Below are 27,719 nucleotides of genomic sequence, written 5' to 3' on the forward strand. Positions count from 1 at the left end.
GATTTCTTAAGGGACCAGAGTCCTTCATAACTGACTTCACTGCCCGTGCCCCTAAGTCCTTTCCTGGGTTCAGTTCCATTAGGGGCTAGCAGCCTTGGAAGAAGAAGGGAGCATTCAGCTCACAGCACTGTTGGAGGGTTGCGTGTCTCCAAATGTCTTCTCTTTCTGATAAGATTCTTGGGAAATAGACAAGATTTAATGTGTCCCCCGTAAGTCTGTCCTCTGCACTTCGGTCTCCTGTGGGTGTTGTGCTCTCATGAAGCCATGCCCAGCCAGTGTCAGGCCCCTGCCTGTGGCCAGGTCTCCAGGGCCAAGGGACTTTCTCAGGCCCCGGGGCTTTAACAGTTATACTTCAGCTCAAGGGACATTGTTTTTCTTTTTTTCTTTTCTTTTTTTTTTTTTTTGAGCTGGGGACCGAACCCAGGGCCTTGCGCTTGCTAGGCAAGCGCTCTACCACTGAGCTAAATCCCCAACCCTGGACATTGTTTTTCTAGGTTGTCTCCTCATTGTTGAGCTCCCATTCCCCATAATTCAGATTCTTTTTTTTTTTTAAATACCTAAATGCAGAAAAGGAATTCTGCTTCTCTGCTCCAGACAGCTTGCCTGTGGTGTGCTGCTGCAGGTACAAGCGTTGACTCATTTTCCTGGCAAGGGTGTTAGGAATTCAGGGGTCTCCTCAGCAGAATGTGAGTGGGAATGTGCATTGCTTCTAGGAGTTGTGAGTCAGGACAGTAAGCTCATGGCTGGTGTTCATGGACTACCTAATGTCAGTTTCAGAGCAGACAAACGTGGGCGATCTCTTCTGCTCTGCAGTACTTGAACACAGCGCGTTTTGTCTAATCCTAACACCAACCTTAGAGCTGTAAGAGATATTTTGTTTCTTCTGACATAAGTGGGATGTCATAAATGATGCTGGCATGAGTTAACTGTCCTGAGTCACCCAGGCCCGATAGGCTAAAGGCTCAGTCCCCCCAAATATTCATATCCTAGCCATGGAGTCGAGTGTTGGGGCTATCCTGAGCACATTTCTATCTGGTGACACCAAATTTGAGGCTCCTTCACTGCCATGTTAGGCAGCCGTTTTCCTCTTGTTTGGTCTTGCTTTTCTAGAAAGGATTCTACTCAGGAGTGCTGGATCAAAGAGCTGGCACTGGCAGCAGTGCTGTGGGGAACAAAAGTTCACCTCCAGGCCTCTTCAGTTCCAGCTTGCAATGGGTGCTTGCACTTGTAATGGGTCACTACCCTGAGGGTGGGAGGCCACCAAGAGTCGCCTGATCAGAATGAAAAAGACTCCCGCCACAGTCATCTCTCAGGATATCCCAAGGATTTCAGCAGGTCCGTGCCAGAAACTTGGGTGCTCACAGCTTTCTGTAACACTCCAGGTAGGAAGAGTAACCACCCCGACCCTGTCTTAGATGTGAGCTCTCTGCTGAAGAGAAAACAAGTAGCAACTGGGCATGGAGCCTGCCGAGGCCCGAATGCCCCGAGAAAACCCAAGTTGCTGCCGCCTCGTCCCTCTACAACAGAGTTAAGATGAGATTAGGCCACCTCTTAATCCAGTCAAGGATGGATTAGGGCTCTCATCCTGGGAGAGGGTTAGCTGTTTCTGAAGTGGGCGTCAGACAAAAGAAGGAACCTTTCCACATTCTCTGAGAGCCTGGTGCAATGGCTCCTCCAACTCTGCCATAGCACGGCGTAGCATGAGGCACTGGTTAGACGTCTGCACCACGGTCTTCGTCCTCTCAGCCTCCAGTACTGTGATCCAGATGAAGAGAGAGAGAGAGAGAGAGAGAGAGAGAGAGAGAGAGAGAGAGAGAGAGAGAGAGAGAGATGTGTTTGTGTGTACATGTGTGATTGTGGTATGTGTGTATGATGTGATTGTGTGGAGTGTGTATGAGTGTACGTGTGTGTATGATGTGATTGTGTGGAGTGGGTAGAGTGTATGTGTGTATGATGTGATTGTGTGTGTGCAAAAAAGGGAGTGTGTGTGTATATGATGTGATTGTGTGAAGTGTGTATGATGATTTTTGTGTGTGTGTGTATGATGTGATTGTGTGTGTGTGTGTATGTTGTGATTGTGTGGAGTGTGTATGAGGTGATTTTGTGTGTGTGTGTGTGTGTGTGTATGATGTGATTGTGTGGAGTGTGTATGATGTGATTTTGTGTGTGTGTGTGATTGTGTGTGTGTGTATGATTGTGTGTTTGTGTGTGTGTGTGTGTGTGTGTGTGTGTGTGTGTGTGTGTACACTTGCTTGCTTGCAGTCCAGTCTCAGGTTGTTTGTTACAGCAGCCAAGAACAGAGTACAATGAGCTCTGGCCGCTCATCTGACTTTTCTCAGCTATTCCTTTCAACCTTTCAACTCCAGTACAGAACCCCCTGCCTTCAGCTTCTCCCCCTTGACCTGCTACATCTAGGACAGTAGCTGCCCAGACACACAGGGCTCTGAGCTTTTAATTAAAGACCCAGTTTCTCTGTCACTCTAGCCACATTCCAACTTCTCAGTAGCCACACTTTCCTCGAGACCATATTGAGGGGACGTAGAATTTTTCTGTCGTCACAGAGGGTCCCATTAAATAGCACTTTGGAACTTTTATACTGACAGAAAGAATAACTCGAGAGTTTAAAGCAGAGACAAAGGCGTGAACACAAGTACCATACGCTGAACAAATACCATTTAAAAGTCTAACTTTTGTGGGCACAGCAGTCCTTATTCAAATAGCCCGTCGGGCTGAGCAGGTGTTACTGACAGACGCATTGAGTGGGTGCTGACAAACGGGACCGAGCCTCCGTCCGCACCTGCGATGCACACGCTTTTTTTTTTTTCTTTTCTTAAATAGATGGAAGGTGCCTGACGTAAAATGTGGTTGATCTCGGTCCAAGAATGAGTGCTTGCCCGAGGTGGAAAACTTGCCTTGTAGCCTTGGGGTAGCACATTAGCCTTGGGGACTTGGCAAAGATTGCTGCCATTAGAGCCAAGGTTGGGAAAGTGGCATTCATCACTATCTGATACATGATTGACGTGTGCTCTCCTGTTCCGTGAGGTGCTGCTCCTCTGGCTCGTTTGTGTCTTAGGCAAAGAAGGTTTTGACATTTCGATAACAGCCGTTTGTTCACCTTTCGTCTCTTGCCTGTGCTTTGATGCCACCTCCGAGAGTTGTGCAATCCAGTTGCAGGAAACTTTCTCTGTTCTTTAAGCGTTTCCTAGTCTCAGCACTTCTGTTTACAGCAGGCATTTGATCCACTTTGAGTTCATGTCGCCTTACAGTATCTAGGTAACTGTCTACCTCTGTTCTCTATTGGGTGAATACCCAGTGTTCTCAGCATGGTTGTGGACAGGACCCTCCTTCCCCTCAGTGAACAGCCTCTAAACCAAAGATAAAGGTAGCCTGGGTTAGATAAAGATCAATGACTGATCCTCACTCTGACCATAAGAGAAGCACCCCTGCTAAGTCTATTTCTTTGTCTGTCCATCCCCACCAGCTATCTCAGCTGTCTTTCTCCTACTGCTTACAGTTTTGAGGTAAAGGAGACAGACAGTGAGAGGGAGGAATCCTTCCCTCCAGGATTATAGCGGACTAGTAAAATACTGGTTTTCAAATTTTCCAGTTGGAAGTATATTTTTCTGTTTGAAAGTGACAGATAGCAATTTGTTTTAAGAGTTCTCTGAAGAGGCTTATGTACAAGGTAGGGTACTGCCTCTCTAGCCAAGCTCTAGCAACAGAGCCTGCTTTCCTCCCCGTCTGACAGGAATGCCACTGAGGAAATAGAGCAGATAAGCAAAGAGAGGGGCAATGTTAAAGCCTGTCTGGCCTCAGCCTGACATCATTGTCGTCAATCACCCTGTAATGTTTACAGAAGCAAAAAGTCAATGTGTCGTTGTTTTAATTTGCCACACTCTGGGGCTGAGAGAGTGATCGCCGGAGGGGACAGTTAAGTGGCCTGTGCTCCCTGTCAGCCTTGGGTCTGATTCCACACTAAGTATTTTCTGATGAGCAATAGATTAGGTTAAATACCGCTCTAATTGCACCTTCCGCATACCATTGTCGCCATGCCTTGTACAACATTTCTACCAGCACTTGCCCGAGGCCGTGAGGGTTTATGCTGCAGACAGTCCTGAGTGTGCATCTTCATGGATCAACGTCCAGTTTGGGAAAGCAGTTGCCACAGCATTAACAGGTCCGTAATAAACGACACCCTCTCTGGACCCATTGGAGCAAGTCAGAACTGTTACATCCATTCAAGTGAGCCTTTTGAGTGTAAGCCAAATGTTTTGTTTTCTTCCGTTTTGTTTTTTTAAATCCTGTTAACAGTGTGTTGCTGCTGTTAAGACAGAGAGGGAATTCTGTATGGTGAACTGCAGAAGTTTTTCCCCTGACGTTGTACAACAGCAGTTTTCAAGGCTAGAGACACAGTCATAATCACACTATGCCCAGATGTCAGCCTGTCTGAAATCCACTACTTAACCTCGTGTCTGCCCAGTGCTCTGGGCTTTAACAATAGAACTTTGTACTTCTGAGTGCCACTAGATTGGAGGCAAAGAAGCCCAGTTTTGGAAAAGTGTTTCTCTTCCAAACTGCTTGGCTGCAGCCACAGTCTTAGGAAGGGTGGATGCTGCCTGGTGTGTAGTTAGAAAACTCTGTGAATAACTGCCTTCCTTTTACAGATTTGACTGACCAAACATCTTATCTTTAATGTCAAGACAGAGTTGGATATGGTGTCGCTGGTATGGAATAACCAGTTCACATTTAATGCCCCGTAAGAGCTCACTCGTGGCCTGCTTTGCTCTTGGGACTCTCTTTTAGTGACCTTCCACTGACCTTTGTCCACGGCTTGCTCTGCTATATTAGTGTCTCTCTTAGAGTCTGTTAATATCCGCAAGAAAGAACAGTATACTGGCCTGAGGATAGACTTAGAAACCAAATTGGCAAACAATAGAGAACCCCAAAATAACTCCCACCCTTGCATACACAGACAGACAGACATGTAGAATCATAAATTTGGCAAGAGTTCTGGGAACCGGCAAAGGAGAATGTTGGGGGAGCGGCTCTGGGGAAACCTGACACTACATAATAAATGGGTTTGGGCCATCACCTAACCCCATACAGAAGCTAAGTCAGGATGGATCTGAAACCAGGCGTGCAGCACAGTTGCAGAAATCTCAGAAGAAAATGTAAGGCTAGAGGTTCACGATAGAGAATTCGACAGTGACTTTTCGTGTCTAACACAAAATATTGGCATAAAATTTAATTCCATGAAAAAATTACATTTGCATATCAAGGATACTGTCAATCGGCAGCCTTGGAAAGTGGAGAAATATTTGCCGACCTTTATCCGGAACTAAGTGCTAACAGTCCACAACAAGACAAAGAAGTTTGGAAATGGGCAAAGGATTTGAATAGGTATTTCCCCAGGGTATACATGCAAATGGCTGGGGAACACATGAAAGACACTCAGAATCACTAATAGGAAAATGCAAATGAACCCCCCACCCAGCAACTCCAGTGAAACGTCAGCCTGCTTTCTTATACATCTTAAGAGCCATCTGCCCTGGGTGATGCTGCCCATAGTGACCCATGAGCATGTACAAACACACACACACACACACACACACACACACACACACACACACAACATTATCACATCATACACACACACACACACCCCACATTATCACATCATACACACACACCACATTATCACATCATACACACACACACCACATTATTACATCATACACACACACGACATTATTACATCATACACACACACATACCACATTATCACATCATACACACACACACACACCACATTACACATCATACACACACACACCACATTATCACATCATACACACACACACACCACGTTACCACATCATACACACACACCATGTTATCACATCACACACACACACACACCACATTATCACATCACACACAAACACCCACCACATTATCACATCACACACACAACACACACACACACACACACACACACACACACACACACACTATCCTATAGACTTGCCTACAGGCCAAACTCATGGAGACATTCTCTCAATTAAGATATCTTAGGTTTGTATCATGTTTGATACAGACATGTCTAGGTTTGTATCAAGTTGACAAAACAGACAACAACCAGCATGTGACCTAAAGGGGATTGAAAGTGGCAGGTTTAAAGAGATAGCCACAAACCCATGGCCATAGCTGCATGGCTCACAGGAATCGAAGTGGCTGGAAAGACGGCCACATCAGTTAAGAGCACTTGCTCTCCTTCCGGAGGACCCACATTTAGTTCCTAGCCCTCACACAGGGACCCAAGATGTCTGTAACTTCGGTCCCGGGGGACCTGATGCTCTCTCTGGCCTCCTTGGGAACTATGTGTATGTAGTATATAGACATCCATACGGGTAAAACACCCATATACATAAGACAAAATGAATGTTTTTTTAAGTTAAAGCAGGGAAATAACCCAAAGGTCAGTCCACAAACAAAGAAGTAAATAAAATGAGTTACACATAAATAGTGACTGTTACTCAACCCTAAAGGAAAGGCATGCTGATACATGAGACACATCATGGAGGAGCCTCAAGGCATTATGTTAAGTGAAAAAGCTAACCGGAAAAAGACAATTCCAGTTAGATATGGTCCTTTGTCAGAGACCATAGACACCAAAAGTAAAATGGTCACCTAGGACCAAGGACAGAAGAAAATGGAGAGTCTGTTACTTCTAGGTGCCTACTGTCATTTCTGGATAGAAAGATGAAAGGTCCAGGAGCTAGACGGTGGTGGCAGCAAAACTGATATGGACACCACACCTTTAAAAACAGTGAAGATCGTAAATTCTAGCTGCATTTTGCCACAGTGAGAAATTGGGGAAGCAGAGGGGATTTCAAGACAGTCTAGTGCTGGGCAGTGGTGGCTGTACGTCTTTAATTCCAGCCCTTGGGAGGCAGGTGGATCTCTGAGTTCAAGACCAGCCTGGTCTACAGAGAAAGTTCCAGGACAACCAGAGGTACACAGAGCAACCATGTTTTTTTTGTTTGTTTGTTTGTTTTTTGTTTTTTTTAAAGAAGACAGAAAAGAAAATGTGGACATTGTAATTGTGGTATGACAAAACTTTTCCTGAGAAGAGATCTCTCTCTCTCTCTCTCTCTCTCTCTCTCTCTCTCTCTCTCTCTCTCTCTCTCTCTCTCTCTCCAGATAAAGGACCAAAGCGTCGATACCACCAAAGTCCAATTTGGTGAATCAATGAGTTAATTGGGATCACTTAACAGGAATATGGGTGAAGGGTTACTTATAGGAGCAGAAATGACTCAAAGACAGCTGCATCACCAAAGCTCTAACCAGCACACATGACAGCTCACAAAGCTGGGAACCTGGAGCACATTGCACAGCCTGCAGGAAGCTCCTCAGGTTGGATGGACAGGGTCCTTGCTATCTGTCAAAGTTGGCCTGGGCCCCTTTACACTCGAGGTTGGCCCCTGCTTCTTACAGGCATTTGGTCTGTTCTCAGAGTCTTTTCAGTGTTGCTTGTATATGAGTCTTCTTTTGCAGCTCAGCTTCAGTTCATCTGAGAGAGACTCTCAGCTATTATTGCTTGTATCAGGAAGGGGCCTAGTGAATCTAGTCAGTTTCAGGGACTTCCTGAAGCTGTTTTTAGTTGTCTACTTTCCTCCTTAAGGAGCTTCTCTGAAAGAATATTTTAATCTTGTTATACAATAGTACTCTAGTATCAAAACGATAATATTTTCTCCTATCAATGTAGCAAGTGACATTAATAGGTTTCCTAATATGGAATCATTTTTAGAATCCTGGGACAAAGTGCCTCATCAGGAGATGTGTCCCTTTGGTACATCACGAGTTCTTTTAGCTTGCATTGATTCAATACCTTCCATATCCAGAAGGGACCTTGAACTTGATTCTTCTTCCAGTTTGTGCAATCCTTGTCATGTTTTTATATGGTGACAGCTTGCAAATGACATTTATTTTTTTTGTGCTCATGATCATGTGTATTAGTTACTTTCTTCTTGTTGTGAAAAAAATATCTGAACAAGGCAAGTTTAGGGAAGGAAAGATTCATTTTGACTTGTAGGTTGAGCATCTAGTCCATAATGGTGGCAAAGGTGTGACACCAGAACTGTGAGGTGGCTGGTCACATGGCCTCCACAGTCAGGAGCAGAGACCAGTGCTGACGGTCCACTCACTTCCTCCTTTCGGGGGATAGATCTGGACCCCAAGATATGTGGGGGATGGGATCTGGACCTCAGGCTATGTGATAGTACTATTTTCATGGTGGGCCTTCCCTCCTCAGTTAAACCCAATCATAGACACTAGGAGGCTTCTTTCCTGAGTGAGCTACAAGTTTCCAGTGGTGATTAACCATCATGCTCTATTTCATAGCCCCACTGGATAACTTTGTTCCTGTGCTTGTTTCTTGATCAGGGATACAGAATATCTGTGTGTTGGACTGTGTTGATCAGGGATACTGAAGAGCTGTGTGTTGGACTGGGTTCCACATAGACATAGAACCAAAGCACCTGTGAGCAGGTCATGTGTCAGAGGGTGAGTCTCAGGAGCAAGGGCTAGGATTGGAGGGAAGGAAAGCACCCAGCCTGAGCTGTGAGGACAGCAGTGCTTGGTTGTAGAGACTAATGGAGACTCCCTCGAGATCCTGCCAGACTTACTAACCTGAGGATGGCAGAACTGTTATCTGTCTCTCAGTGCTGAGGTGGTAAGCCCCTCGCTTTTGAGATGTCTGTATGTGCTTCAAGGAAAGAGTCTGCCAGGCAAAGAACAAGCCACTCACAGTTGGTTCAGGATGCTGGAGAGGCCCACCAGCAGATCCCGATCTGATGACCAAATGTCATATTTTAGGAGGATTCTTTCTGGTAAGGAAGACAGAGTAGACACCATGAGAAAGGAGTTATTTTTTACTTTTTATGTTGTTTTGTTTTGTTTTCCAAGACAGGGTTTCTCTGTATAACAGAGCAGTGGCTATCCTGGATTTGCTTTGTAGACCAGGCTGACCTTGAACTCACAGAGATTCACCTGCCGCTGCCTCCTAAGTGCTGGGATTAAAGGCATGGCCACCATGCCTGGCTACCTTTTTTTAAACACACACACACACACACACACACACACACACACACACACACACACACACACACACACTTTTTCTGAGTTCTAGTAGCCTGACTCCTTTTCTGCCTCCTCCTCCTTTGAGAGAAAACAATTTGATAAACAACGTGGTAAAGTGACATTGATTTTGTGCCTTTCTCTTCTTGATTTTTTGCATTTTAACAGGGGGCCAGCGTTTATTCTGAAGAATTGAATGCTTAATGATGGAATTTCTGATATTTTGGTCCTTGGGTGGCCAGCACGTTCTGAGGATAGAATCTTGCCTCTAACCTCAAATTACCCTTTCATAAGCCCCCAACTCCTTGGCATGCAAACCTGATTCTTGGTTTTGGAAATCTTTTTCTTTCTGCTTTGCCTGTGTCTGGGCTCTGCTCCATTCTCAGGCACTTACGGTGCTAGATGACGCCTCCTGGAACATAGTTCATCTCCCATGGTGTTCTGAGCACACATTTATGCCTTGTGTTTTGATGCAGGTTGCAGGTCTCTTGCGTTGCAAGGTTTATGGCCACTTACTAGGCTCACAGGATGGCCTAATAACTGAAGTTGTCGCCTAAAACATGCATCCCCTACTAAGAAATTGTCTGGTCTCTGCTGTATAAAGAGAGGCTGTATTAAAACAAAATTTCACATTTTAGTTAGAACTTTCTCAACGTAGCGTGTTTGTTTGTTTGTTTGTTTTGTACCTTGGAGGCTTGTGGTGCTTCCTCATAACAGTATAGCTAAGTGGTAGTGACTTTCTTCATGGTAGTCTGCACCAACCATTTCACCTCAAGGTGAGACTTGCCACATAGCTTTCACAAGTCACTTGTTTAAAAAGGACGTTTTCGGAGCAGGAGAGATGCCTGAGGAGTTAAGCGCACTTGTTGCTCTTCAGAGGGCTGGAGTTAAGTTCCTAGTTCACTATCATCTACAGCTCCATTTCCAGAGGATCTGATACCCTTTCCTGACCTCCTCAGGCATGAAACCAGCATGTGACACACATACATCCACGTGGGCAAAATACACATAGAATGAATACCTAATTTTTAAAATTAAAAAAAAACTTTTAAAAAGCACTTTAAAAATCAAGCTTAATTTTTAAAGAGAATAATCTCTAAAATAATCCTTGGTCTGGTCATGGCTCAGTGGGTAAAGGCACTTGTCACCAAGGCTGTCAGCCCAAGTGTGGTCCCTGAAATGCATGTGGAGTGAACTGATTGTAAGTCGTCCTCTGGCGTTCGTGCATAAGCCACGGCACAGATACACACAGGTCAATAAACGAATGTAATTAAAGTTTTCTAATTCGCTCTTAGAAGCTGGCTTCTAGAAACATTTCTGAATGCATAGTTTTGTTTTTCCTTAAATGAACAGAGTTTTTATTTTATTTTTTGCTTTTATTTGTCCTCTAGCTCCCTACCATTTGCTTTTCAAAAGGAGACCGTGACATCATTGCCAGCTGTAGTCTTGGTGTAGTAATGAGTTGGGTTCTCTTTCTCCCCACTTTATTGAAGCTTAGTTCACGATGTAGCCCATCCCAGGCTTTCTGCTGTGAAGCTGCACACAGGCTTGTATTTCTGCAGAAATTCAGTCTTGGGGTTTTTTTTGGAGGGTTTTTTGTTTTGTTTTGTTTTTTTAGATTTATTTTATTATATATAAGTACACTGTAGCTGTTTTCAGACACACCAGAAGAGGGCATCAGATCTCATTACAAATGGTTGTGAGTCACCATGTGGTTGCTGGGATTTGAACTCAGGACCTCTGGGAGAGCAGTTGGTGCTCTTAACCGCTGAGCCATCTCTCCAGCCCCAGTCTTGGGTTTTTAACATAAGCGGTGTTGTAGGAAGCGTGTGGCTTCCCCACTCCATCAGTCTAAAGTGGGTCTCAGAGCTCCTCCATGCTAGTACAAGTACGTTTTCTCTGGGTTTTTTGTTTGTTTGTTTGTTTTTTGTTTTCTAACAACTGGTACTATGAATTACTAATAAATGGTTCCAGCAGTTTGGATGAAACATTGTTTATTGGTTGATGTCTTCATTTTGAGTCTACTTTCTCAGGTCCTTTGTTTGATGTTGCAAACAAGTGGTGACCGGTGTTTTCTGTGGGGGTGTGAAAAGAGAGCACTTCAGACAGAGAATGCCTGCCTTTCAGACTGTGGTAAATACTGCTGAATGAACCTCAAGACCAGGTTGCATTTGGAGCATGCTCCCGGCAATGGCGGGTTTCCTGACATCTACATTTTTTTGTCTGGATGAAACATACACTAGGGACTTCTGTTTCCATCAGTCAGGTGTGGTGAGGAGGGTCTCCCCCAGCGGTGGGCAGTGCCTGAGGTGTTGGGTAACTACACCATTTTCTTCACTACCACCCCAGCCTCAACTTGCAAGAAAAGCGTAAGAGCAGGTCACAGGTTACAGGCCAAGGCCCACCAGCATAGTTCATACCTACCTAACAGCCACCTTGCAGTGGATCCTAATCGATCTCTGCATAAAAATTCCATCTCCGAGGGCTGCAGGAAGAGCTCCATCACTAAGTACTTGATTTGCGAGCCTGAGAACCAGAACCCAAGGGGAAAAATAACTCCTCTTTTTTCCTGGGTTTGCACTCCCATCACTGGGGAGGCAGAGACGGTGATCAACCAGCTTAGCTTAAGTGAGAGCCTCAGGTCAGAGAGAGAGCCTGTTTTAGAAACAATTAAAGTGGACAGTGCCTGAGGCATATCACCAGAGGTTGTACCCTGGTCCTTCCGTGCATGTACTTACATAATTGTGCACACACGGGAGTCATTCTGCCCTCTTACCAATATGCTGTGGCAACAGTTGTGTCGAGAATGCATGCTGTCTGCTTTGTGGGAAAGATGGAAAAACACGTCCTTTTGGTGCTGATGGGAGAGAGAGAGAGAGAGAGAGAGAGAGAGAGAGAGAGAGAGAGAGAGAGAGAGACGCCAGCAGATGTTCACTGTGTCCATTGAGGCTATGCTGGATAACCACCGAAACTCACAAATGAGTAGCCATTGATGCCCTTGCAAGGACGAGACTCAGACTAAAGCATGAAGGTCCTGAAGAACCAACCATGTCCCCAGCTACTGATCAGATGTCAGTCATTGTGAGGCCGAGGCTATCATTCTGACACTGGTAACAAGTCGTCGACTCCAACCCAGAGGTGGATGAATTGAGCCTCACCCCGTTTAGCGGCCATGTCCCAGTGACAGCAGCCTGTTATTGACAACAGGAAACGTTAATATCTGTTAGGAATGGGAAGACTTTAATTTCTTGCTTCAGAAGTAATCCCTTGATGCTGAATTACCCAACTCTCCCTTTGTACGCCATTAACTCTGACTTTGAACAGGTGCTTAAACCACTCGGGCTGAGCAGAACTCCCCGGGAAATCGGTACATGGAGGAATCTAAGTTTTAGAAGAAGAGAAAGAAGATGAGGTTATTGAACTCAACCCCTGCTCTTTACAGCTCTGGAAACTGTGGGCCCAAAGAAGGCATCATGGGGGTTAATAGAGTTCTTAGAGACACTGCCCAAATCCAAGAGTTTATTTCCATGTTTTTAACTGTTTCCTGTCAGTCAGGTGTTTAAAGTTGCGGACCGAGTTGGACTCTGTGTTAGCTTCGTTGATTGATAGATTCATCCCCACAGTGGACCTGCCAGCCAGTAAACGCTTCTGTTAGATGTATCAGGAGTCGATACTGCTGACCGAGGGTGCTGAAGCCTGCTGGGGTGAATTGGTTCATTTTTCATTGTCTCTACCCTGGCATCATGGCAGGTCACAGGAGGTGCCGTTGGGTAATTACTTACCTACCCTGTAAACATACTTGCTTGGCTCTGTGCAGCCAGGCCTGCCCAGCCGGCCACTCTGTGTGCTTTGGGAACTCCGTGAGGTGTAAAACCTATGGGGAGAGTCCTGCCAGGGGCCCACTCAGCCCTGCCTGCTGGCTGACTCCTTCCTCCATTCTGCCTGGTGTGCATTCCTCCATTCAGCAAGAGTCTGTTGAAGAGAGCTGTTGTATGACAGAACTTTCCCCAGGGAGATGATACACACACAGGTCTGCTCACCCCAAATAGGGAATACAGGAGAGACCAAAGTAGAGATAGCACCAGAGTCCAACTTGGTGAACCAATGAGTTTTATTGGAGTTACTTAAAGGAGTTTGGGTGAAGGGTTAGTTACAGAAGCAGAAGGGACACAAAGACAGCTGCATCACCAAGGCCCACCCCAGCATGGGTGACAGAAAGCTCACCACAGCTAGGAAACGTGAAGCACAATGCACAGCCTGCAGGCAGTACAACCAGTTGGAGAGTGTCCTTCTCAGATGACTCTGGTCTACACCTTCTGTAGGCCTGGTTTCTGCTTCTCCCAGGCAGCTTGGTTCTTGAGAGGAGGACTCTCAGCTTTTATTGCTTACTCTGTCAGGGAAGGGTCTGTTGAATCTGGTCAATTTCAGGGACTTCCTGAAGCTATGTTGAGTAATCTACCTTCCTGCTTAAGAACCTTCCCTGGAGGATGAAATGTTTCAACCTTGAAGGAAAACACAGCAGAGGCCAAAGCTTTTTTATGTTGTAGAGAGGTGGGGTCTGAAAAGGGAGGTTGGGTTAGTTTTAACCTCATTTTCCCCTTTTCCTCCACCAGAAGAACCACAAGTCCATGAGCTTGTTTGTTTGTTTGTTTGTTTGTTTTCAAGACAGAGTTTCTCTTTGTAACAACCCTAGCTGTCTTCGACTTGCTTTGTAGACCAGGCTGACCTCAAACTCAGAGAGATGCACCGGCCTCTGCTTCCCAAGTGCTGGGATTAAAGGCGTGCATCACCAGGCCCAGTTTTCTTGAACTATTTTTACTGCCATTTCTGTGGCTTTCAAATCCCCTACAAATTATAGTTCTGTCTCATCCTCTGGTACCAGGTTCTCGCTGTCTCCTGTGTCATCGTTGGCGTTTCCATGGGTGCTTGAGGCTTCTCCAGGGCTCATGGGCACGTCCTTCCTGCCCAGGACAAACAGCAGTATGGCTCCCTGGCTTGATTTTTGGGAAGGAAAACGGGCAACTCCGCTCACGGCTGCCTTTTCAGCCATGCTGTGGCTGCCTGGACAGGTGCTCATGTCCCCTACTTTTTGAACTGAGTCGGGTGTTAGTAAAACGTGCTTCAGGGTGCCGTGGCTCCTTGTAGACCATCCAGATTCCTGGTGACACTCAGCAGGAGTGTGCCCTTGGGCCTGTGGATCCCCTTCTCTGAGTCTCAGCTTTTTAAACCCATCAGAGGAGACTGTTAATCACCACCTCCTGGAAAGGTTTTGGTAAAGGCGAGAGACATTTAAAGCACAATGCCCAGAACACACTAGCAGCCATTATGTCTGATAATTGTGCTAATAAATAATGTGGGCTGCACCTCATCTGCAAGCCTGCTTACCTAAGTCAGCACTCGCTGCTCCTGCCTTGATGGCCTCCAGCTTTCTCAGGGCTCCTGCTTCAGGGCCCTGGTGCTTCCAGCTGGGCTCATTAAAGAAGTGGTTCACTCCCACAGTCCTGTGGTGAGGCACTTCCACGGAGGAGCCTGGTGCCTGAAGCAGCCGACTGGGTCCGTTGCTTACCCAAGTCTTATTGCTTTTTGTTTCTAAAATAAAAATTCTCCATTCTTTGTGTCTGGTTTTTGTTTTGGCGTTACAGGTTCCCGGTGCTTTTTAAAATAAATAATTTGTATTTACACAAAATCAAGACTTAAGTTTTATCTAAATTTTATTTTAAAGGTGACTTCGAGTATATATGTTGATCTTTGCCTGTACCTGTCTACTTTGTCTCAAATCTTTGACTGTCCACTTTCTTCTTCACAGTCATAAATAACTATTTTAAATAAATAAATTTAACATTAAAGTATTCTCCCCTTAACTACCAAGTGCATTGGTTAGTTAGCTCCTACTGATATCTGTGGGTTTTCCTTCTAAATTTTATCCAGATTAGCGTTATAATAGTACTATTTCAGAGTGGAAATAATTGTCTTTATCGTCTTCATTTCTCCAGTAAATACCTAATTAGAACCCCAAAGCCTCATTACAGGACTGGACAGCAAGAGAATTCCCTGTAAACAGAAAAATAAAATTATCTCACGACTTCTCTTTAAATACTGCCCACCGTTGTGTGGCCACCCAATCTCCTGGAAGGCGGAGCAAAGGGAATCTGATTGTCACGTGTCAGCTAGGAGGAGCCCATGGGCAGGTCACATGACTTGTGGCTCTCACTGTCCCAGCATGCTGGGCGTGGGCAACAAACTCAGCTAGAAAGTATCAGCAGACAGCCAGGTGGTGGTGGTGCATACCTTTAATCCCAGCACTTGGGAGGCAGAGGCAGGAGGATTGCTGTAATTCTGAGGCCATCTAGGTTTGTATCATGAGTTCCAGACCAGCCAAGGGTACAGAGTGAGACCGGCTTCACCCTTAATGTAGGGAAAATGAAAACTTAAAGATGTGTGCATCGATAGTAGTGTGTTCCGCAGAGAACACTTCAGAAGTTTACCCTGTCATGGAGTTGACATCTCTGTGCGTCTAGAAAGTCCCTCTGTAACATGTCGACAAGAAAATGAGCAGCTCGTGCCTTGGGTGAGTTAGTTTAGCTGGATGCTTTTCTTCAAAAAACTCCTGGTCAAGTACTCAGAAGACTTTCTAGAGCAGACTGAAGGGAGGGGATACTAGATTGGCAGCAGGGATATGCTGGGAGAGGACCAAGAGACTGGGGACAACTAAGATCTGAACACAAGACATGAGGTGAGGGAGATACAAAGATCAGGCCAGCACAAGAAGCTTCATCTTCTTCCTAGCCCGTGTCTGGGGTCGTGTGTCTGGAACACTTTCTGATACTCTACCCTCTTAAAAGAACAACCTAGAGGCCAGGCCGTAAGGTCACATACCTCTTTACTGACAATAGCATTTAACACTGTTGTTTGTGTTAGGGATGAGTAGTTGCTCAGAGCTGTCCTGCATTGTTAGGGGACATGTCATCACTAAGTCACCCTGGCTGGCCATACCCCAAGTGTGTCTGGCCATAGGCATTTCCTTTTACTCACTGGTATTTCTTAACCCAGAGCAGTGCTTGCACCAGAACAGAATCTCAGGAAACACTCTCTGAGTTAGAGTGACCGGATTGTGCATTTGCTGTTGTTGTCTTCATTTCTTCAAGACAGAATTTCTCTGTGTAGCCATGGCTGTCCTGGAACTCATGCTGTAGACCAGGCTGGTCTCAACCTCAGAGCTTCGCCTGCCTCTGCCTTCCTGAGTGCTGGGGTTAAAGGCGCCACCCCAGCTTATACATTCTTAGGGAGAGTTCTACCTCCTTCTGGAGGCAGATTAGAAAACAGAGAGGAACTCGGCCCACTCTGTGTGGCAGAACATTGTGCTCCCTAATGGAACACACTGTGTCCAACACCTCAGACATGGCCAACAAAACAACAAAAAACCGTTTAAGAACTACAGTGCCATCAAAGCCAGTGTGTGAACCTGGCAGTCTGGGCCACTTGACCTTTCTGGTAGCCAGGAGGTTTGCAGCATTTCCTTATGTAAATCGGTGTCTTTGGGGATGAGCTAGACCTTTCCAGGGTGAACAGAAGACTGGCTCTACCTTGAGGGAGCTGAGGCGACTGCTTGTTAAGTACTTGCTCTCCTTGCTAAATACTTGCTAAATACTTGCTCTCTGTGTTAAGTACTTGCTCTCCACCTTGTGCTCTGGGGGCAGGCAATAGTCCTCCTGAGTGCTGGACCTCACTTTTGCTTTTTTTGAATTGCAGATTAAATTACAGTCAACACTGAAGATGAACCAAGGGTCAAAATGCCTGCTCTCCTCAGAGTGTGGGACCAGGAAGCAGTGTGTATAGGGAGAAAGGGAATGTAGTCAGTGCCTGGGCATTTAAATAATTTCCAACAGTAGCATTAAGGGTGAAATTAATTATACAGTGACCAAGTGCCAGCTGGATATTCTCAGAGTAAGACTAGGGACTTAACTCTCCCAGGGTTTAAAAGTTTGGCCTTTGTCTCGTGTGTGTGTGTGTGTGTGTGTGTGTGTGTGTGTGTGTGTGTGTGTGTGTGTGTGTGGTGTGTGTGTGTGTGATTTTGTGGGTTGATACACTGCTATTTTACACAAACGCTTTTGTGTAAAAATGTGTGTTTGCTTCTCCATTGGATACAAGGCTGGGTGTGTCTATTGATTTGAGCTCATTTTTCAAATTGCTCATAGGTTTAATCAGTCAATCCTTAATAGAAGTAATCTATATAAAACCTAGTCTGATGGTCCCAAATAGACCTCATTTATCATGGAGAAAGGAAAAAAATGTATGTATCTGGGAGGCCAGGGAGGGTGACCAAATGCTGTTAGCTCAAGTGTTGGGTAAGGTGCTGAGGGAAGGGAGGGGCATGTGAGTATCAGGAGAGCAGGACTTAGTATGGGAGGGACTGGGGTGGCCAGAGAACACAAGGAAGAGGCTGAGGTAGTTTCAGTGAACACAGGACTCAAGACCAGCAGGGACTTGACTGGTGGTTGGGGGAAATGGAGGGTTCTCTTACAGGAGTACAGTAGCCGGAAGCCTGCCCGTTCTGGTTGAGAAGGCAGCAATATCATTCAGGAACAGATATAGTTTTCTTTGAGGAGTCAGGACATGAAGCCACCTTCATGGAAATGCTCTTAAAGCCTTCTGTGACAAGATGGGCAAGTCCAGCAGTGTGGAGAAGGTCTGTGACCCAGGGCGGGGTGGGAAGAGAGGGATGGATTTCTGGATAAATGACCTTGTGGCTTGAGGACAGGACACAGGACACGGTGCCCTTCTGCCCGGAGAGAAGGAAGAGATGGAGTTTTGATGAGTGGCAGATCCTGGGTGGGTTCCAGGAATCTTTTCCTAGGCATTAGGAAGTCCCAGTTGCCCATGCTTTGGGGAGGAACTGCGAAGTGACAGTGACCCCAGTTGAATTGGGAGGATGGTAAAAAGAAGATGGGAAGGAAAGGGGGATGGGGCTGGGAAGGCAGGAAGAAGTGGGGAAAAGAAAAGTTCTTTATGGGGGTTAAATTGGACAGGAAACATTTTAACAGAACAAAATGTGTATTAGATTAGAGCCTCACACAAGCATAAAAACACTCTTAAGAACTCCTGGGAAAGTGTCGTCTATGCCGTGTGTCCTTCATTTTTGTGTGGAGCCTTTCTAAAGCAGTGTGCCTGCTTCTTACACACGCACCGCTGTGCTCACCCACCACATCTACGTCATGTTGAGTGTGTAAAGTCACAAGATGCTTTGGTGAGCTGTATATCTTCCTGTCTGAAACACCTGGGTTTTCCTTCCTGATGTCAGCCGGTTATGCTGTTTTTAGGCTTGTCTGCGTCCTCCTCCTGTACTAGATGGAAACACTGCTCATTGTCTGCCTATGATTTCAAGTAATGATGCTGTAGAGAGATGAAGGGGACTCTGCATGGGTGTACTAGCCAACCCGGGTGCAGTTTGCTTTCTGCAGTAGATCCGCCCGATGGTCTTTTATGAAGAGGAAAGTCCAGACAAGGAAGATACCACCGCCTGCCTTCTGTGGTCCTCTGCTCTGCAACTACTGGGTCACTTGGACCAGAACATTCATTTTCAAATTAAGAGCTCTAAGTACCATGTGTGTTCTGCTTGAGAAATGGCTCTGAGAGTTTCCGGCTAGCCAATTACAAAGTTATTGAAATGGTTTTACACAAAAGACACCCTAGAATTGGAAACTGCATTGTACAAGCTTCTGGTCTTAAAAGTTCAGTTAGAGCAGTGGTTCTCAACCTGCGGGTTACAACTCCCTTGGTGGGTCAGATGACTTACAGGGGGTCACTAAGAATATCCAGCAGGTAGATATTTACGCCAAAATTAACATCAGTAGCAAAATTGCTGTTATGAAGTAGCAACAACAATAATTTAATGGTTGAGGGTCACCATAACATGAGGTATTAAAGGGTCAAAGTATCAGAAGGTTGAGAACCACTGAGTTAGAGTGGTTTCAAAGATGGTGTACTCCCACACTAAAAAGCTGACTGACTATGGGCCAGCCTGGATTAAGCAGAAACCAAGGTCATTTAGGTCTCTGGATTAAAAGAAGGCTGATTGCTCCCTGCTTCCCTGGGAGCTGTTGATACTTCTGACAGTCCTCTGTTTTAGGCTTTTCCAACTGCCCAGCTAAGGTGGGATTTCCATCACGCCCTGCCCTTGAGTGTGGAATTGCACACGATTCTTTCTTTTGAAATTCTACACTAAAACTTTCTCCTGTTGTAAAACATCTGGTCAGAGCTAACTTCACTTCTTTTTTTAAAAAAAGATTTTATTTACTTGTGAGTGAGTGCACGTGTGATTGCACACAAGAGTGTGCACAGAAGAGGGAATTGGATCCCCTGGAGCTGGAGTTAATGAGTAGTTGTGAGCCCATTCAGTGTGGATGGGCCAACAACAGAGCTCTTTAGCCAGTAACCTCTCTCTTAGAATGGCCAATGGGATCAAACCTGCTCAGGGCTTACTGCTTTCACATGTGACAGACAAATTCCTCAAAGTCATAAACCTAACCCTTGTCCATCTGTCCATTATCCATCTGTCTGTCGGTTCATCTGTCCCCCCTAATAGCCCTGGCTAGTTTAGAATTCACCTTGAGAACTAGGCTGGACTGACTCATGGAGATCCACCTGCCTCTGCCTTTCTAGTGCTGAAGATATGTACCAGCGTGTTATGCAAGTGGCCCTCAGAGCTTCTCCTTTGCTCTGGGTGACCATAATTGATGTGATAGTCATAGGTCTGTTTTCAAATGCAACTACACATACATGACCACCCCAGCATCTCTATGTGGACATGGGCCTTTGTATGTATTACAGAGTTCCCAAGGGTTACCACTCACCCTGCCACCTACATTAAGAGCTCCACTCTAAAGTCTTAGCACAGAGACTTAATGCCACTGTAAATAAAAAGCTAAAAAAAATTTGCTCTTAAAATTTTTTTTAAAAGTGGTGTGGGATTTGAGGCTCTTTTTGCCAGCCTGTGACTTTGCAGTGTTTCATGGTTGTGTTACGTCCACACACCCTCCTCCTTACCTATGTGTCCATGGCTAGACTACTTTGTTCTCTCAGATGATCTGAGTTTAGTAACTCCAGGCTTTCCTTGTAAACTGCCTTTCTAGTTCTGCGGTGAGCTGTTCCCGTGACTCTCTGCCCTGACTGCTTCAGTTAAGGCTTCCTGTAGGTTGGCCCAGCTTCAGAAACTGTTATATGTAATTGAAGTCCAACACACAATGCTGTAAAAAGCACAAATAGTAGGATCGGGTTTCAGTTTGGAATTCACGGTGACTCTCCGTCTTTCGGTTATGTTGAAGGGAAGTGAAGAAAATCAAAGCCGCCTTTCTGTGAACATTCCACGTGAGACAGACTTGCCCCAGAAGTTTGGGGGATATTTGAGCCGTGCTGTGGGTGAGACTTATTTTTCTTTCCAAACCACTGCTGAATAAGAGTCCGTTCATTTTTCTCGGTTCCGCCTTAGACGTTGGGCTCCAAGTTCTGTGGAGAAGACGTCCATCTTGTGCCTGAAGAGAGGAGTAATTAACTAGCATACCTTTAAGGCCCTAAACTTTACGGGAGATTCTGTCTCCTTGACCCTCAGAGCAACACTGTGAGATGAACGGCTATAGAAATCTCTGTACGTTCTCAGGGTTTGGTTGTAGGCTGTGAAGTCTGATCGTCAGGTCTGTTCCAGGAAGCGGTGTACTAAGCCAGGTGTGGTGGTGACCCAGGGGAACTCAGGGTCATTGACCGAGGGTCACCTGAGCTATGTGAAGCTATGTCTCCAACGGTTTTAAAAATGAATAAAGTGGTATCATAGTTGCTCATAATAGAAATGAATGCTCAATATGCCTCAGGCCATCTTGGTTACTCATAGCATTTAATCTGAGCCAGGCAGTGCTGCTGCACACCTTTAATCCCAGCGCTCAGGAGGCAGAGGCAGGTGGATTTCTGAGTTTGAGGCCAGCATGGTCTACTGAGTCTGAGTTCTACACAGGGCTCCACAGAACAACTTGTCTCAAACAAACAAACAAACAAACAAACATACAACTTATAGTACCTAATCTGTGCCGTTTAAACAGACGTCATTATTTGGGGAATAAATAAGGGGCTGAGGGACCTGTGCGTGTTCAGTACAGACAAATGTTTTTGACTCTGGCATTGTTAATCAGGTTGGTTGGATCTGCACACGCAGTCCTTTAGAAACTTGCCTATCTTGTGTTCCTTTCACCATTGGGGAAACTGAGTCAGAAAGCACTTCAGTAGTGTCAGTTTCTGGTGGCAGAGCTCGTGGTTCAATACCTGGTACCGAGGTGTGGTGTGGGGCAGTCAGTGAGAGATAATGAGCCTCTATCAAGGCAGAGCTGCGGTGTTGAATAGATCTGTTTACTCACAGGCTTGACCCTATAGTTCATCATGGCGACCATGATGCCGTGGTGTAGTCCTTCATGGGTCCCAGGTAGAATAGAAAGCTCTTACACAACCTAGCCCCATTTCCCCTTTTTAAATAAGAATAAAGAAATACATATTATGTCTGTATGTGTGTACGTGGGAGGGCCAGTGCCATGATGCACACACGAAGTTTGGAGGACAGCTGTGTGGAGTGGGTTCTCTCCTCTTCCTTGTGGGTGATTCTGGCTATTACACCCTCTTGCCACAGATGGACGGGAAGCTCCTTGACCTGCTGAGCTATCTCAGAGCCCCTTTATATCCCGTGTGTGTGTGTTTGTGTGTGTGTGTGTGTGTGTGTGTGTGTGTGTGATGTTGACACAAGAAAGGATTCTTCCCTTTGAGGGTTGAAGTCTAGAGGTGAGCAGGTGTCTTAATTTGTGTTCCTGATTGCTGTGATTAAAAAAAAACCTCATCTAAAGCAAATTCGGGGGGGAGGGGTTTATTTGGCTCACAATTCAGGTTACACTTTGGGGGAGGTCACAGAAAGAGGAGCTCAAGGCAGCCAGTTACATTCCCATCTGCAGCTCCCTTCCACACAGCCCAGGATCCCAGAAGGAAATGCAGCCACCTACAGTGGGCAGGGCTTCCCACCTCAATTAATAGAACCAAAATAATCTCCCACAAGCATGCCCAGAGACTAACCTGACCCAGACAATCCCTCACAGGTGTGCCTGGTGGCCTGTCTTCCTGGTGACAACATGGAACAAGATGACAGCAAAGGAGCCAGTCTCAGCAGAGCAGGGTGGGCTGTGAGTATAGAAATGTAGAGTCCCAGAACAGTGCTCTCTTGGCATGGAGCAGAAGGAAATCTGATGGGCCTGTGGAGTTTTTTGTTTGGTTGGTTTGGTTATTTTTTAGAATAAAAACATCCTACCATTTCATGAATCGTGTATGAATATTCAAGTAACGTGGAATGTTAGAAGGAAAGAAACCTGGTCACTGTTACATAGACAGGCATTTTCTGGTGTCTTTCTCATTTTTAACCCTTCTTTCCCAGTGCTTGAGAGGGTTGGAATAATCGGGGGGGGGGTGTGGGGAGGAGGAGGAGGGGGAGGAGGCAGAGGCACCAAGTTGTGGATTCAATCCTCAGGAACTCTTTTACCAGAGCCCAGCAGCTGCACATCAACACACTAGACACAGAGCTGGCCCCTCACAAAGCTGGCCCCAGATTTTAGAACTGGCAAGTTAAAACGTGGTTTTAAGGAACGAGTTATCCAATATAGTCCTTCCAGCTCTTGTCCCTAGCCTTTAATTCCACTTAGGGGGAAAACACACTTAATTGTTTCAAAGATTATTACTTTTTTTTTTTAGTAAATTTCTAGTAAATGGGGAGATTAATAATGGGCTATTTTTTTCTCAGCTTGCGGTTTCTAATTACATCAGTTACAGCTCAGCCCTCCTCTTAACTAGAGTGCAGGCATGAACTGGGAAAGAATGAGCTAATCCTGATAGATCAGGTGGAAGAAAGCCCTCTGTTCAGGTCTTTACCTTTCATCCCTTGTTCTTAGTGCCAGGAATTAATGCTGTTTGAAAGTACAAACTGATCCTGCCAAGCTCCGGCAGCTGAGATAATCCTAATTATTTTCACTGTTAGTGAGAAGGGCGGCAGTTCCACTTTGGAAGAACGTTCCTTTGTGAAACATTAAATATCTGCTAAGTGGTATTGATTGGTTGTGATTTTATTTCCAAACACTTTGGTTATCGGGAAGCAGAAGCAGAGGAATTTGTTGTTGAAGACATTTTCACAGTTTCTCATCAGGTCCCTTTAAGCCTACGAGCCAGCAAGAGGCCAGCCAGCGCTTTAGTATTTAGTACCCCTTGGCAGTGGTACCCAGGTAAAGACCATAGCCTCTGGGAACATTGTTTGCATTTTCTTTTCCAAGGGTTTCTTAGTGAGGCTTTGATAGTGTTTAACCTACAGAGGGAAAAATAACTTTTTTTCCCTTCAAGCATGAATATGTTTCCTCACAGAAAGAGAATTAGTTGAACCAACCCATCAACTTCATTACGACAGATCTTTCATGTTAAAAGTCAGGGTTTTTCGCAGTGTCAAAAGAGGAAAAAAATTGAATGGGTTTTGCTGTATTATTTTTAGTTTTTTTTTCTTGTTTCCTTTTTTTTTTTTTTTTTGTAGTTTGTATCATTTTGCAAAAAGACTACTTTGTTCCGTTAGTGTCATCAAAACCATCTGAAGTGTTTTCTCTCTGTTGGTAAGAACTGTGATGTGTAAGATGTTTGTTTTTAGCCCTTAGAGGCCATATGCTTAATTGGTGTCTTGAGAGGAAGCAGGTCCTAGACCTGCTGGTTTGTACAAGGGCCAGCCTCCTTGGCTTAGGACCCCTTACTGTGACGGACAGATGAGAAGGGCAGGGGGTTTTCCCTCCCAGTCTCTGCTCTAATTCATTTCTTCTACTTCTGGGAGGAACCAGTGCTCCCAGGAAGTAAAACCTTTTCATTGACTTTTGCTACTAATGCTTCCTGCCCCTTCCTGGGCAGTTGCCCCCTCCTCCAGGCACAAGAGGGAAGCGATAACATCATCCTCTCAGATGGTGTGAGTTCGCATCTCTGGGCCAATTACTCTTTCTTTGGGGTTATTCCCCAGAGAAGAATTACCAGGTCAGAGGGTATGAACGGTTTTACGGCTCTGATCACATGTCACCAGGCTGCTGTCCAGAAAGATGGAACCAATTTCTTGGGATGGCAGGGCTGTCTGGTGGCCTCTCAGTGCAGAGGCCACTAGGTGTTAGCAGCATGCTTACAAATGACACAGGCAAGCCTTTCGAGTCGAAATGAGTCTTCCGCAGGGCCCATGAGAGTCAACTTAAAAAAGTGGGGGGAAGGGAAGAGGTCCTGTCCAGTCTTCTGAATGTCTAATTGGCACTAAGTTTTTTACAAGCACAGTTATTACACTTGCTTCCAGAAAGGTTAAATGAAGTTTCTTTAAATGGATGGGGTACCCCAAAGGGCAATAGTTAAGGATGGTAATACAATAGACTTGGACCATTGGTCACTAAGCCTGTGTAGGCATTTGGGACTTTCATAAGGTGCTATCTAAAAAATGAGTTGAACAGAATGTGACACTAACTTGGATAACCTTTTATTTAAAGACAGTACTAATCCTTGAACAGATGTAAAAATAACATGACTGTAAATTTAGAATGGGAAACGCTTTTTGTAAAAAGGCGCTTTTCCCAAACAGATTGAGTTCACTCATTTGCCTCCTCCCTGGATTGCCTGGAGCCTCACACATTTGTGGTCCCCAATTCTATGGAAATAGTAGGTAACTGGGAACAGTAGGGGCTGTTCCCAAATTCTTCTCCTTTGCAACACTCCCAGTCTCCCCTTAGTGCTAAATTAGCTGAATGAGAATGGATGAGGGCATCTCCTTCAGCCTCTCACTGAAGGCCAAGGATGTTCACTGGAGGGCGCTTGCTTACTCCCATAAGCCCCTGCGTCAGTCTGAGAAGGGCAGATAGTTTGGTCCCTTAGTGTCAGACAAGGACTGGGGAGAATGAGTAGCTGGTTTCCAGGTGTGATCATCAAGGCTATGCAGGTGCAGGGGGAAGAGCGTGCCAGAGACTTGGGGGTCCTCTGTACACCACGGGGAGATGAGCTCTCGTAGTGATTGGCTTGGAGGTGAAACATCTCACTGTGTATAGTATCTGACCTGTGGAGCACAGTCAGTAAACATTCATTCCCTTCCCCGTGGCTTGGAGACAGAAAACGCCCTGGTTTGCTGTGGGTGTGAGAATGTGCAGGTAATCAAATAGACTCCAGTCTGCTCTTGAGATCTGTGTGCTAGGATGATCCCTGAGCAAAAGTCTACCATACTAGGACAGCATCTCTGTGTGTCTATGTTTGATGAGGGACATGTACGTAGGACTTGCAGAGAAGTTGAAATTCACATGTAAAGACTTTTGGGGGCCCCCATTGTGGTGGTGGTGGTGGCAGTGGCGGTGGCGGCGGTGTGTATCTGTGTGTGTGTGTGTGTGTGTGTACATACATATGTTGTTTTTGCTGCATCTATTACAGTTTCACACCTGCTCTTTGTACACCTATAAAATATTTTTTTTTTTCCTTTTTCTTTTTTTCGGAGCTGGGGACCGAACCCAGGGCCTTGCGCTTCCTAGGCAAGCGCTCTACCATTGAGCTAAATCCCCAACCCCAAAATATTTAATTTTTTAAGTTCACATACTCACATCTTTTTATTTAAGGGAAACGAAACAAATCCCTTTAGTACAGAACCGGGTGGGCAGGAAATTATCTAGGCTGCTCGTCAGATTTATACCCTGGGTTTTCAGATGGTCTCTCCCCGTGTTGGATGCCGGAGTGCCTGTCAGGATCACACTGGGGCTTTGGGGACAGGTGTGGCTGGCTGGCTGGGCAGCATGGCTAAGGGTCCACTTCTTGATCTCAGTTCTGTTATTTCTGTGTATCACCACTAGTGGCCCCAGACAGTCCCAAAGCCGTAACAAGCGCAAATAGTGTTCTCTTCTTGTAAAAAGGTCTCTTTTCAGCGTGGTAATATACCTTATTAAATTCCAAACATAGTAAGTATTGATGGCAAACACATCAGGACCCGGTTCAGCTTCCACTATGATTTAGTTCTCTACAAATGACTTCAGCACTCGGTTCCCAGTGCATCCTGCTAATTACATCATAGATTTCCCTATTGATGAACACAGGCTGAATTAACGCAGGAGCACTAATGTACCCTTTCACCATTCACCATTATTGTCGTACAAGAAGCCGTGGCAGATGCTGGCAGTTAGTTACACAAACATTAGTATTAACGATTGGCCATTTGGAATTGGTGACAAACTACTGGCCGGCAGAATCCTGAGGCCGAAACCAATCAGGAAGTTAATGAGGAGAGAAATTACCGCGGCAGCTTCCCCTTAATTACATTCACACCAGGCTTGAAGGGAGTTCTGGGGGGTGGATCTAAACTCTGCTAAGGTTAAGAGGGTCAAAGACCCTTTTGCTTAAATTCTGTATCTACCGTGGCTTCTAAGGTTGCAAAAAGGAAATGTGGAGCACATTATTATTTTTGTATCCTTCATATGTAATGCCAGGGTCCTAGTGAAATTTTCATGTTCACAGACTAAAATCTCATGTTTTAGTGTGATATGTAATTCAGCTTATCTTTTTCCATTAAAAAAAAAACCCCTCTGCATACCCTCTCTTAATTCTTTAAAGTTATTAGCGCCGAACCACTCCTCCCCCAGCGTCTATTGCCCAGCGGTAGCCCAGAGAAATAAAAAAGTTGCTGGGCTACCCACTTCCTCTACTGGATTTTCTGTTTTCTTGGCTGGACTAGTAAGGGGTGGAGTCCCACTTAGGGCTCACCCCTCAGGTGAATCACTGAAGGAGAGGAGTTCCATTAGCATTCTCTACGTAAAGGGGGGAGGAGGGGCGGAAAGTCTTCCAAAGTGGGTGGAGTGGCGTTTTGGCGTTGCTTCTCAGTGAACCATAAATCTGGGCTTGTGCGATCTCACTCTCCTCTCAGTTAAGCAAATGCACTGTAAATATGGTTGGCTTTTACTCTAAAGACGTGCAGGAGGGGTTCTGTGGGGGCCTTGAGAAGACTTGCAGTAGAAGTGGGAGGGTGCCTCTTTGTTGGAACCTAATTGAAAACTGCGGAAAGACCGGACACTTTTAAAGTAGACACTTTTAACGTAGTCTCTGTCTCTCTCTCCACTTCCCAGTGTTCTCGCCGCCCAGCAGTCAAGATTCTGGCTTGGTTTCCCTCTCCAGCAGCTCTCCGATGAGCAACGAGAGCACGAAGGGAGTTCTGGAATGCGAGTCTGCGTCCTCTGAACCTAGCAGCTACGCCGTCAACCAGGTCCTGGAAGAAGATGAGGACGAGTGAGCCGCGGGGGCGAGCCTGGGGGCGACTCAGTTCACAGGGTATTAGGAGGCTTGTTTTGTTAATCGGCAGGGTTTGTTGTTATTTGAATCGGTTGTACTGGCTCTGTCCAGTCAGAAGTTTGGTTCACGTTAGAGTTAGGTTAAAACCCTTGTAACAGTGTAGGATCCCAGACTACCATCTGCGAGAATTAAGTGCCTGGCTCACCAAGTTTAAACAGTAGTGAGACTCTTCCCCCCCCCACGCCTGTCCCTTC

The 27,719-nt window shown here is 45.6% G+C and overlaps 1 protein-coding gene across 1 annotated transcript in view; it reads left to right on the forward strand.

Annotated features, from left to right (window-relative positions):
* Dmrt1 (doublesex and mab-3 related transcription factor 1) overlaps window positions 1–27,651 on the forward strand; it is a 96,601-nt gene extending 68,950 nt beyond the window's left edge. The window contains exon 5 of the mRNA XM_032895456.1: window positions 27,303–27,651. Coding sequence (XP_032751347.1) covers window positions 27,303–27,466 — 164 coding nt within the window. The 3' untranslated portion in view covers window positions 27,467–27,651. The remainder of the gene's footprint in view (window positions 1–27,302) is intronic.
* Window positions 27,652–27,719: the final 68 nt, after the last annotated feature.

The sequence above is a fragment of the Rattus rattus genome, chromosome 2 (genome assembly GCF_011064425.1).
Source record: "Rattus rattus isolate New Zealand chromosome 2, Rrattus_CSIRO_v1, whole genome shotgun sequence".
In the NCBI taxonomy this organism is placed as follows: Eukaryota; Metazoa; Chordata; class Mammalia; order Rodentia; family Muridae; genus Rattus; species Rattus rattus.